This window comes from Girardinichthys multiradiatus, chromosome 3 (assembly GCF_021462225.1).
Source record: "Girardinichthys multiradiatus isolate DD_20200921_A chromosome 3, DD_fGirMul_XY1, whole genome shotgun sequence".
Lineage (NCBI taxonomy): Eukaryota > Metazoa > Chordata > Actinopteri > Cyprinodontiformes > Goodeidae > Girardinichthys > Girardinichthys multiradiatus.
In genome coordinates, this window is record NC_061796.1 from 32,741,390 (window position 1) to 32,754,858 (window position 13,469).

General features: G+C 40.7%; 1 protein-coding gene across 9 annotated transcripts in view; it reads left to right on the forward strand.

Moving 5' to 3' along the window:
- grik5 (glutamate receptor, ionotropic, kainate 5) overlaps positions 1-13,469 on the forward strand; it is a 157,305-nt gene that overhangs the window by 80,274 nt on the left and 63,562 nt on the right. For 8 of the 9 annotated variants that reach the window (XM_047361264.1, XM_047361265.1, XM_047361262.1 and 5 more), the window contains one exon: positions 4,537-4,698. In XM_047361264.1, coding sequence (XP_047217220.1) covers positions 4,587-4,698 — 112 coding nt within the window. In that variant the 5' untranslated portion in view covers positions 4,537-4,586. Of the gene's footprint in view, positions 1-3,962; positions 4,045-4,536; positions 4,699-13,469 lie in introns of those variants that run through there. The other variant, XM_047361261.1, reaches the window with a different exon arrangement.

A 13,469-nucleotide genomic window follows, 5' to 3' on the forward strand; every position in this document is an offset into this window, starting at 1 on the left:
CTTAGAAGACTGTACACAAAAACACCATACCAACCTAAAAAGGTGTTAGCATCATGGTGTGGAGGTGCTTTTTCTCAGCAGGGACATGGAAGCTGGTCAGAGTTATTGACAACATGAATGGATCAAAATACTAGGCAATCCTGGAAGAAAACTTGTTGGAATCTGCAAATGACTTTAAACTCGGGCCGAGGTTCACCTTCTAGTATGACTCAAAACCCACAGGCAATGGAACAATTTCAAGTCAATTCAATTCAATTCAATTCAATTCAATTCAATTCAATTCAATTCAATTCAATTCAATTCAGTTTATTTATATAGCGCCAATTCACAACACGTCATCTCAAGGCATTTCACAAAGGGTCTGGAATGGTGTAGGGTTGTTGGGGAGGTAAGAATAAACTACTGAGTGTTAGTTTGGCCATTTTAGAATGGGCTATGTGTAGGGGTACTAAGTAAAATAATAAATTGATAAGGTTTGTCCATCTAGAGCCCACTGGTGGCCATTGTTATAGTGTAGGTCAAAGTATACTCATGTGTTGGAATGGACAAGTCAAAGTCCAGACCTAATTCCAATTTAAAAGTCTGTGCCAAGACTTGAACATTGGTGTATTCAGATGCTCTTCTTCAAATAACTGGGCTTGAGCTATTTTGCAATGAAAATGAGCAAATAAATTATCCTTATATTTAAGGTTTGCAGAGACATACCACAAAAGACTTATAGCTATAATTGTAGCAAAAGGTGGTTTACAAAGTATTGATCCAGAGAGGCTGAAGAAAAATGCAGGTATTTATTTGTAGTTCCAGGCGTATGAGTCCTTCTGCAAGGTAATGTCAGAGTAACATTCCCATGAATGCCGAGGTACAAGACCTCTCTGCAGAAAATTGTTCAGACGTTACTTCTTCCACTGGATTGCCTTCTTCCTACGATGCAATGCGCTCCTATTCCTTCTTTAGGTAAACATGAGCACAACCTTCCACATGAGGTAAAACAAAACATGACTCATAAGATCAGATCAACTCCTTCTGTTGTTTTCAAATGCAATGAGTTTTGTTTTTGCTCTTAAGCCTTCATCCCTTGAGCTTCATAGATTTCAGTGATGTTTTTCTCTTTTATTTGCAAAAGTAGGTAATCAATTTGTGCTTCAAAGAGCAGTGAAAGATAGACACTGAATTATAGCTCCTTGAAGTCTAATTAATGGTTGCAATGATGCAGACAGGGAAGCAAATTTTACCAACTTGCAACAGTATGGGAAACTCACTATTTATTTTAATTAGTTTAAGCTAATAGCGGAAAATATAACAAAATAAATAAATGAATAAGATATGAAATTTTGCAACTGAATAAAATGCATATTTTGAACTGTAATGAAATGCTATTTATTGACATATAATTAAAAGCACTGAACTGAAGTGAAAGTGCTTTAAATTTTCCCTTCTCACAGTCCCTGGGTAAATGTACTTTTTCACCACTCCTGTCTCTTTGTGGCTCTGCGTCTCTTTCTGGAGACACATTCCAATCTCTTCTCTCCGTATTCAATTTTGTTCTTTTATTCCCTCATTGGAGCAAGCCTATTCCCTCTGCTTCGTTTTTTCTCCCCCCCCCTACCTATTTCTTTCCATCTCCTTCCAACCTTTTCCCTCCTGGGAGTAAAGATACTCTAATCCTCTCTGTCTAATGTTGTCAATAGCTCTCAATAACAATGAAATAGCACCGATTCCATCCCGACACTGACGAATCCATGGCCTTAGTTTGGATCTTATTCGTCATCATGGCAATCTGCCTCCTGGTAATAGCCAATCAGATGCCTCCTGCAAAATGTAGTGCCCCCATGATAGGCTTCCTATTGTTTTGATTGACTGCACCTGAGGGCCCACCACTTCAGCTGGGGTTCGATCAATAACCCATCACACACACACACACACACACACACACACACACACACACACACACACACACACACACACACACACACACACACACACACACACACACACACACACACACACACCTTTGGGAAAAGTGAATTGAGAAAGAAACTGCTGGTTTTGTAAGATGACAGAATACTTCAGCAAGGGCCATCAAAGTGTGTGACAACAGTGATCTTATGGTGCGGTCTGAATAAACAGCTGCTGCCTAACCATAATAAAGAAACATATAAATGAGATGACAGCTTTGTGTATGTGACTGCGAGGTTTTTAGGTGCCTTTATGGCAACTTTACAGTAACATGTTGAGTTAAACAAGAATGATGTATGGAAGACAATGAAGGCGGAAATGACTCCCTCTGTGCGCCTGTTATCCTATGTTGTGTCACAGATACAGATGGCTTCACATAAGCCCTGCCTTTATTTGCTCTAAGCTGTGGAAATCATAATGAGAGCAGCATGGCCATCTGCACAGGATGGTGTATGCCATTACTATTACAAACGTGCTGACACGTATGTTTTGGTCACCCTTTGAGAGACACGTTTACGCAGAAAGTGAAGGTCAGTCAAGGAAAAATTTTGAGGTGGTAAAAAATAATTATTTTAAAGGGTTTAAACATCAAGGACCAACAAGCATTGGAAAGGTGAGCAGGGAGAAAGCGATAATAAGTTTTAACAGTGAAAGTAGATGCTATCAAAGAATGGATCTTTTGCTAATATTTTTGGGTATGTTTTGCACATCAAGAAACTGACCGTTTTGTCCTTTCTTCTTTGCAAAATGGTTCAGACTCAGAGCATCTGTGAACATCAATGTTTACGTGTTGCAACTGTGGGATTTAGGTCTGAACTCTGAGTAGGCCATGAACATGTTTTTATCTAAACTATCCTATTGTAGCTTTGTCTGTTTGTTTAAGGTTGTTCTGCTGCTGGAATGTAAATCTCTGACATGACAATGCCACCACCATGTTCCCCAGTGAGGATGTTGTGTTCAGGATTGATTTGCAGAATTAGTTTCTCACCACTCACTGCATTTTGCATTTAGACTGCAACATTTAGTTTTAGTTTAATCTGAACAGGGAACACTGACATATTTGCAGCTCTATCTAAAACACTTGTGGCTGGACATACAAAAGTTGGAAAGATGAGAAAGGAATAAGTTTAAGATTACAAAGTGAAAATAATTATCAAAGATTAGAGTTTTTGCTGCAATTACAAGGCATGGCAAGTTTATTTGTCTCACAAATTTCAGTAACAAGACAATTTAAAGTACTTTACATGATAAAAATAAAAAAACATAGAAAGTATATTGTAGTGGCATAGAAAGGAAATGTTGGACTACAGACCAAAATTAATGATGTTTCAGTTAACAGCTTAAGTAGTACAGCTAAAAACAACTCCAAAAAAATAGGGTTTTATCCTTTATTTAAAGGATCTTTTTGCAGTTTTCTGTTTGTTCCAGAATAGTGAATCCTAAGAATAATATACTGCTTCTCCATGTCCAGAAGACCACTTTCACTTGGACTTTCACCACCATGTTGTATTTAGGGCGATGTACAGTTTTGCACATAGCATTTTTTAAGTACATCAAAAAGTTACATTTTGGTCTATTTTCACTTGTGCACTTTCTTCTCAGATGTGTGACGTGTGGCTTTTGGGTAGACAAACAAAGGTTGGATAAATGACTAGAGAGAAAGAGAAAAAAATGAAGATTTCAAAGTAAAAGTAGCCATTAAGCTTGAGGGTAGAAGGTGGAGGGATGTACAACAAAATCCCACATTATCTGTGTCTTAAGAGTTAAGGTACAAAATCTTGTCAGGGGCCGAGTCAAAAGCCAACTGCTGTTTACAACAGCACGGGTCAAGTTGAGGTCCTGAACTACGGCAGAGCCATCTAAAGCATAGATACACCCCTCCTGCAATTTCCTGTCTTTCGTTGTATCTTCCTCTATCCAACTCTTCCCACAACCTTGTCATGTTGTCGGTCAGAGCAAGGAGTTGTCACTCCTGGAGACTGTTGCTTAGCACCACCAGAGTTCCTCTGACACTCTCTCTGTGCTCTTTTTTGCGTCTTTGTTTGTTGTTTTGAAGATGAGGGCTCGAGGTTAGGTTATAGCAGCCACGTAAGTGGATACGGATGAGTGCTGTGTACTATCCAGCTGTCTATCCTCAAAGCTCTTGTATCTGCACTTATTATTCGGTTTCTGGTGCTTTTTTATCGTTTATTTCGATCTGTTTTCATGTTTGTTTGTGTTGTGTATACACAAATGTGTGCGAATCAGCAGAATGTGTGTGTGTGTTGTTTTGTTTGAAAAGCCTCTGGAGATCTCTGCTAGGCTGAATCCTGTCACGTCTAAACAGCAGACCTTCCGCAGGAGACATGAATACAGTTGTATTTTATTTACAAGCTGTATGCATGGGAACCAGGCTGCTGGTGCGACATGACAAGAAACATTTTCATAACTGACTTTTAAAGTGTATTGTATAGGTTGTGAAAGAATGGATGCTCCCAGTACTTGGGGATATGACAGTGCAAAGTGAAGATAAGCTGTATGATGACAATTTAAAGAAAGAGTGGGACTTTGTGTCGACTAACATGCTCTCCAATCCCACAGGTGTTGGTACAGGCAGCCAGCAGACCGTTCTCCATGAGAAGCAGTAGAAGATGCCGGCTCTGCCAGCACTGCTGCTGTCAATACATTTCTTCTCCTTCCTGCTAGTCACAATGCCACCATTCTCCCTGAGTCAGGCCCCTCTACTGTCGTCCGTCCGCATGGGTGAGTGGACCCTACATGGGTCAAAAAGTTTCTTAACAAACAACAACATTCATTTATTTATCATCTACTAACCACTTGCTTGACCTATACACATGGATAAGTATGATGAACTATATCATTAAGTGGAAATACCACAGTTCCATGGACAACAAAATTAAATTAAAAATGTCTAACAGGATCAAATAGCCTTTTTTTTAAATCATAAAACATAAGTTATTCCTACTGCTACTAAAACAACAAAATATTGATTATTACAAATATAAAACATTTAAAAAAATGTTCAATACCATTTACTTTGATTTTGACATATAGACTTTGGTAAATATAGAGATTAAATATAGGCTGAACATCTGAGTTTGCCTTTCTAGTAACCTGGGAAATGTGTTGCGGCATTATTTTAGCCAGCTGCATGGCAGTGCACAGCAAAAGGTCAGGGAAGAGGAATACAAGACAATAGAACTGGAAAAGCGGGTACTAACTTTGGCTATATTCTGGTAACAACAGATGCAAATTTTTGCCATTCAAATCCTCTGGAAATTAACTCTTTGAGCTGAGTTCAGCAGCAGACAAATCATCTGTGCAATATAATTATTCTCAATAGAGATGCACCAAAAATATGCTGATGACCAAAATGGTCTGATTTTACCCTGGAATTGCCCTAATGCAGTTTTTTTTCTGATCAGTGAAAACAACATATCGAAGCCTAAAGGTTTTAGCTCACAATAACACTCCTTAGTGCAAAAGTTTATACAAAGGGAATACGACTGTCGGAGAAGGACTGTGGGTCGGACCAAAGCGCAGACAAGAGCTCGGTAGCCGCATCATAGTTACTTCCTTGTTTATGCATAAAAGTCCAAAAGGTAACAAAACACACTGCAGGGATGAAACAAGGACTAGATCAAAACTTGCGCAAACCTGCAGGTACTCATAGCAAGGCATAGCATAGTCCAAACGAAGCATAGGTATCCAAAGCGTAGCATAAACGAAGCATGAACAAAGCATAGACATAGAAACGTAGCATAGACATCACCGACATAGAAACAATAACTTAAGAAATAAACAAAGAGCCATAAGGAGAATCAAAATTACAAAATAAACCAACAAGTCCAAAATGTCACTCCATGACAACGACTCAGTTAGCTATTTTAAGTACCAGTGAGGTATAAGAAAATAAGACAGACGAAGCCGAAAAGAAGCTATTTAAAAAGGAAACACTATTGTTCATGGAGTCATGCCAGCTGTACCTGTTCCTGTTCATGCGTAACGCTAATTTAAGATGCTCAAGGCAGTTTAAAATGTCATCAGTGTTGTTTTTTTTAGCAATAGTAGTACAATCCTGTTTACTGCAGAGCTGCACTGACTGCTCTTTCTCACACCATGTGGCCCCACCTCTAATGTAAAAATTGAATGATTGATTTGGACAAAAAAGGCTCCTTTATATAGAGTTACAATAGCTAAATTAATGATTTACCAATCTAGCACAAGAGAAGACTGAAACTTTTTTCTCAGATATTAAGTTACTGTTATTTAAGTTGAATGGATCTTACAGAAAAAAACAAGCATTTTCTGATATGGAGCACCACCAAATTTTAAGGTGTGCAAAAGAAAAGTTAGTGAGAACTATAATCTGTCTTGTATAGCAGTAAATACCGTTGCATCCCTTTGTTTTTATTTTTTTACTTGTAGATAGATAGGTAAATATATACTTTATTGTCCCCATAAGGGATGTTTGCAGTGCACTACATGTAGTAAGATAAAAACTGCCACCATAATTTAAAAATACAATAGATACACATTAAGACACATATTGCATGTTTACACCACAAAAAAGGCAAAAATACATATATTACTCAGTTGCTCAATAAAACAAATGTTGCACCTGACCTATAGTCCAAACAACAACAAACCAATTCACAACACATGTTGTCTCAAGGCACTTCACAACAGAACAGAGACACAAAGAGAACACAGAAGCACCGATCCAGGAGTCCTTTCTATGGGAAGGAAAAGTAAATGTTAATGGATGTAGCTCCTTTAGTCGTTTCACCTAGAAAGAAAGAACAGATAAACTCTGAGCCAGTTTTCAAGGTTAGAGTCTGAAAGAGAGCATATATAATTAGTTACAGTAAAAGCTCAGTCAATTTCCATGTCAAGGAGAGAGAAAGGGTTAAACACTGAAAGACAGGGCTATGTGGATCATCGATAGAGGGTGAGCATTAAGTTGTTGCCAGCAGAAGCTCGGACGATTCCCCTCTCCAGAAAGGTGTCACAGGTAGACACAGAGCCAGGCCAGGTGTAGCTTCTACTAAGAGAAAAGAGAGAACAAAGTTAAAAGCTGAAATAACAGCAAATAATGCAACAATTGGAGAGTAGTGTGAGAATGTAGCAAAGAGGGTGAAAGTGGTCATTATGATGATAGTTTCAGTTCAGATTATTTAATTAAACGGCGCTTATTTACAACAATGTCGTCTCAAGGCACCCCACATAGGGTCTCACTGATGGTCATTGTTATACTAAAAACCACAAGGATTGGGATACCTCTATCTGTCAGTCTGATTATAACCATTGGAAAAGAGAAGGGGTCATGCAGGTAGCAGAAATGGAGGGTGTGTTTGCACCTCAACCATAACTGAGCCGGTGTAGGCTAAACCTGACTCCCCCTCACTCCAACCAAAAGGGAGGGAGGAAGGCTCCCTCCGTGATAAACTAAGCCACTCTAACTATAAGCTTTATCAAAAAAGACATTAAAAAGAGAGATCATATTTCTCCTATTTTAGCTTCCCTTCATTGGCTCCCTGTTAAATCCAGAATAGAATTTAAAATCCTCCTCCTCACATATAAAGCCCTTAATGATCTAGCTCCATCATACATCAGAGATCTGATTGTTCCATACGTTCCTAACAGAGCACTTCGTTCTCAGACTGCAGGTTTATTGGTGGTTCCTAGAGTCTCTAGAAGTAGAATGGGAGGCAGATCCTTTAGTTATCAGGCTCCTCTCCTGTGGAACCAGCTCCCGGTTTTGGTCCGTGAGGCAGACACCCTGTCTACTTTTAAGGCTAGGCTTAAAACTTTCCTTTTTTTTCAACATGACAGCAATGCATCCTCATACTATATGCCTACCTTATTGAGCTAGGGATAAACTCATATTATTATATCTTCTAAGTTTGCAAGTGGAGATCAGTGGGATCAGACCGTACTCTCTGTGCAAGTCTGAGGACAGACTCCTCATCATTGGACTGCACGGATAAATTATCAGTCCTCCCTACGAGTCCTCCCTATTCAGTTGCCCAGAGAGGTTACCTCTCTGGTGGTGGTCATCAGACCAGAATCAGAATCAGAATCAAAATCAGAATCAGAATCAGAATCAGAATCAGAATCAGCTTTATTGCCAAGTTCGTACATATAACAAACAAGGAATTTGACTATGGTACACTTTGCTCTCTGGGTTTCTTTTTTGTTTTTTTTGAGTTATAAGATATATTCTGCATATATTCCTATGTCCATAAATACATATATACAATATACACATATACAAAGGTGGATTTGCAACTTCAGTATGAGGTTGTTTGGTACTCTATTGAATGTTCATCAGAGAAACAGCCTGGGGGAAGAAACTGTCTCTGTGGCGGCTGGTTTTAGTGAACAGTTTTCTGTAACGTCAGCCTGAGGGTAAAACTCTAAACAGTTTATGTGCAGGGTGTGTGGGGCCTGCAGAGATTTTTCCAGCTCTTTTCCTGACCCTTGACCTGTATAAGTCTTGGATGGAGGGAAGGTCTGCCCTGATTATTCTCTCTGCAGTCCTGATTATTCGTTGCAGTCTGGACCTGTCTTGTAAAGGTTGAACTTCTTGAGTTGCCTCAGGAAGTACAGTCTCTGCTGGGCCCTCTTCCGAACCTGAAGTGGTCCACAGCTGACACGGTGTTGTTGAGGATGGTGAGGGGGGTGTATAGGGGTGGTGTTCTCCGAAGGTCCACCACCATTTCCACAGTCTTGACTGGGTTGAGTTTCAGGTAGTTCTGACAGCACCAGTGTACCAGCCGATCCTGTCTGTATGCAGACTCATCACCGTCTTGGATCAGACCAATGACATTGGTGTCGTCTGCAAACTTCAGGAGTTTCACGAACGAGTCCGATGAGGTGCAGTCATTTGTGTAGAGGGAGAAGAGGAGTGGGGATAGAACACACCCCTGGGGGGCACTAGTACTTATTGATCTGCTGCGGGAGAAGATGCTCCCCAGTCTCAGGCTGGAACGTTGAGCTGGGTGAGCTTCTGGTGGAGGATGTCTAGTATGATGGTGTTGAAGGCCGAGCTGAAGTCTACAAACAGGATCCTGGTGTACGTCCCTGGACGGTCGAGGTGTTGCAGGATGAAGTGTAGGCCTAGGTTGACAGCATCATCTGCCGACCTGTTTGCTCGGTAAGCAAACTGCAGGGGTTCCAGCAGGGGGCCTGTGATGTCTTTCAGGTGCTTCAACACCAGCCGCTCAAAGGATTTCATGACCACAGACGTCAGGGCTACAGGCCTGTAGTCATGCATGCTCAGTATGAGGGATTGCTGCAAAGTCAACGCCAGTGACTGTCCACTGTCCCTACATGCTCCTCCGGGAGGAGTGAATGCTGCAAGTCACTGACTGGATGCAATCTGCTGGGTTTCCTTAGATAGAAAAACTTTTTATCCAATTTGAATAAAAAGCTAACTCCGACTGCACTGTTCAATTGTTAGGATTAATTGGAATCTATGTACCTGACTGTTGTGAAGTGCCTTGAGACAACATGTGTTGTGAATTGGCGCTATATAAATAAAACTGAATTGAATTGAAAATTGAATTTAATCCTAGGATGGTGGGTTTCTTGGGCACCGGGATGACAGTTTGAAGCAGGAGGGGACCTCACACTTCTCCAGCGACTCTTTGAAGATCCGGCTGAAGATCGGGGCGAGTTGATGTACACGGGCTTTCAGACATGATGGGGAGACATTATCAGGTCCTCCAGCTTTCTTTGTTTTCATGCTATTTACATCTTCCTCGGATATCTTTAGTGCAAGCAGAGGATCTGAAGGTAGGGGGTTGGTTACTTTATAGGACGAATTTGTTCCTGAAGGGAATGTGGAGGAGATGGTTTGAGGTGTGAATGGCTTCCTGTCATGTCTGCAGTAGAAGACATTCAGACGATTAGCCAGGCGAGGATTCTGTTCAGGATAGGTGGGGGCTCCTATAGGCAGTCAGGTTTCTCAGACCAGTCCATACAGCCAAAGTATCAGAATCAGAATCAGAATCAGAAAAGCTTTATTGCCAAGTACGTTTTTGGACATACAAGGAATTTGTTTTGGCGTAGTCGGTGCAATACAGTACAAATTAAACAGTATAAACATATCTACAATATAATATAAATATATGTGCACAGTTTTAAGTGGGTGAGAGTAAATATAGAGCAGGATAAGATGCAAGAGCAATACAACAGTGCAGGTGATCATTGTGCAAGTATGGCAGTGCAAGTAAAGCAGGAATAGGAAATGTCAGGGTGGTTTCCGGGCTTTGTTAACCAGGCTGGTGGCAGATGGGAAAAAACTGTTCTTGTGGCGTGAGGTTTTGGTCCGGATGGACCGCAGCCTCCTGCCAGAGGGGAGAGTCTCAAAGAGTCTGTGACCAGGGTGGGAGGGATCAGCCAGAATCTTCCCTGCCCGCTTCAGGGTCCTGGAGGTGTACAGTTCCTGGAGCGACAGTAGACTGCAGCCAATCACCTTCTCAGCAGACCGAATGACACGCTGCAGCCTGCCCTTATCCTTGGCTGTAGCAGCGGCGTACCAGATGGTGATGGAGGAGGTGAGGATGGACTCAATGATGGCTGTGTAGAAGTGCACCATCATAGTCTTTGGCAGGTTGAATTTCTTCAGCTGCCGCAGGAAGAACATCCTCTGCTGGGCTTTCTTGATGAGGGAGCTGATGTTTGGCTCCCACTTGAGATCCTGGGAGATGATGGTTCCCAGGAAGCGGAAAGAGCTGTTCTTCAGCTTCTTACTGTAGCTTCTCTTGGCTGCTTTGATCTCCTTTGTTAGTTTGTTCCTGGCCTGCCTGTACCATGCTCAATCTCCACTGCTGTGAGCTTCTTCCTTGTCCCTGCGCAGGTCAACATGTCTTCATTTTTCTTAGCATTAATAATGAGGTGGTGGTCATCAGACCACTGAACAAAAGACTGAACCTCAGTAAAAAAATATGATGAGGGGTTTGTGTCTCCATACAGCAAGCCAAGAATAGCAGTGATATCTGAAAATTTAAAAATATGATTCCCAGGGCAGCTGCTAATGCAGTCATTTGTGTTGATAGTGATGAACTAACACAACCTTGGGGTGCCCCAGGGCTGATGAACCTTGGCACTGAGATAATGTTGTTGTTCTGATATAGATCACAGCTTGTAGATATCCCGTGAACCAGAAAGAGACAGCTCTGTAACTTTGTGCTATTTTTAACAATCATTATGTCATTCTACTTTAAAGATTTTATTGTTTAAACAGTCAAAGTTCCATTTGTAGCAGAAAGCAGTCCAAATTATTTTGTTTTCATTGATATTTAAATAAATCTGAATTGGCTAAAATCAGTATTGGCAGGTCAGTGCTTAAGAGATTCTGATCAGACATTGGCCACAAAAATCTCTGATTGATGCATCTCTAGTGACCAGAGCTGCAAATGTCTCTTTTTCAAGATTCACTGCTTTCCATTCATCTGACAGCATCTGAATGTAGTGGTTTCATGTTTAAATGAATATTCTGGTTTGAGATTTAGCAGTAGACGTACGACGAGGTCAGACTAATAACTTGGTCTGAAAGCTGCACTAATTTAAACTGCAGCGCTCACATTAATGGACAGCCATGCATTGTGGAAGTGGGCTAATTTGGTACGTGAACAGCTGCTCAGAGCAATCAGAAAGATTACATCATTGAATAGATAAATACCAGTTCTGTGTTAATTTTCTGGCTTCGTAATTCTCCTCTAACAATTAGCTGCAGCACCTAAATTTTTTCAATTCAATTCAGTTTATTTATATAGCGCCAATTCACAACACATGTTGTCTCAAGGCTCTTCACAACAGTCAGGTACATACATTCCAATTAATTCTAACCATTGAACAGTGCACTCAGATTCAGTCATTTATTCAAATTAGATAAAACGTTTTTCTGTCTAAGGAAACCTAGCAGATTGCATCCAGTCAGTGACTTGCAGCATTCACTCCTCCTGGATGAGCATGTAGAGACAGTGGACAGTCACTGGCGTTGACTTTGAAGCAATCCCTCATACTGAGCATGCATGTAGCGACAGTGGAGAGGAAAAACTCCCTTTTAACAGGAAGAAACCTCCAGCAGAACCAGGATCAGTGTGAGCGGCCATCTGCCACGACCGACTGGGGGTTTGAGAGAACAGAGCAGAGACACAAAGAGAACAAAGAAGCACTGATCCAGGAGTACTTTCTATGGGAAGGAAAAGTAAATGTTAATGGATGTAGCTCCTTTAGTCATTTCATCTAGAAAGAAAGAACAGATAAACTCTGAGCCAGTTATCAAGGTTAGAGTCTGAAAGAGAGCACATAGAGTTAGTTACAGTAAAAGCTCAGTCAATCACCATGTCTAGGAGAGAGAAAGGGTTAAACACTAAAAGACAGGGCCATGTGAATCATCGGTAGAGAGTGAGCAATAAGTTGTTGCCAGCAGAAGCTTGGACGATGCCCCCCTCCAGAAAGGGGTCATAGGTAGACACAGAGTCAGGCCAGGTGTAGCTTCTAGGAAGAGAAAAGAGAGAGAACATTAAGTTAAAAGCTGAAATAACAGCAAACAATACAAAATTAGAGAGTAGTGTGAGAATGTAGGGAAGAGAGTGAAAGTGGTCATTAAGTCCTCCAGCAGCCTAAGCCTATAGCAACATAACTACAGAGATAGCTCAGGATAACCTAAGCCACTCTAACTATAAGCTTTATCAAAAAGGAACGTTTTAAGCCTAGCCTTAAAAGTAGACAGGGTGTCTGCCTCACGGACTAAAACTGGGAGCTGGTTCCACAGGAGAGGAGCCTGATAACTAAAGGATCTGCCTCCCATTCTACTTCTAGAGACTCTAGGAACCACCAGTAAACCTGCAGTCTGAGAACAAAGTGCTCTGTTAGGAATATATGGAACAATCAGATCTCTGATGTATGATGGAGCTAGATCATTAAGGGCTTTATATGTGAGGAGGAGAATTTTAAATTTTATTCTGGATTTAACAGGGAGCCAATGAAGGGAAGCTTAAATAGGAAAAATATGATCTCTCTTTTTAATTTTCATCAGAACTCTTGCTGCAGCATTTTGAATCAGCTGAAGGCTTTTAGTTTTTCTAGTTTTTCAGCGTCACTCCTGGATAGGATATTTCTAATTTTGGCAATGTTCCGGAGGTGAAAGAAGGAAATCCTAGAAACCTGTTTAATATAGGATTTAAATGACATGTCCTGGTCAAAAATAACACCAAGGTTTTTTACTTTATTATCGGAGGTCAATTTAATGCCATACAGGTTAAGTGATTGACTTAGCAGTTTCTTTTTTAAAGACTCCGGTCCAAAGACAACAACTTCTGTCTTGTCTGAATTTAGAAGCAAAAAATTTAAAGTCATCCAAGTTTTTATGTCTTCAAGACATGCTGGTAGTCTATCTAACTGGTTGGGCTCATCGGGATTTATGGATAAGTAAAGCTGAGTATCATCAGCGTAACAGTGAAAATTTATCCCATGCTGCCTGATAATTTGACCTATTG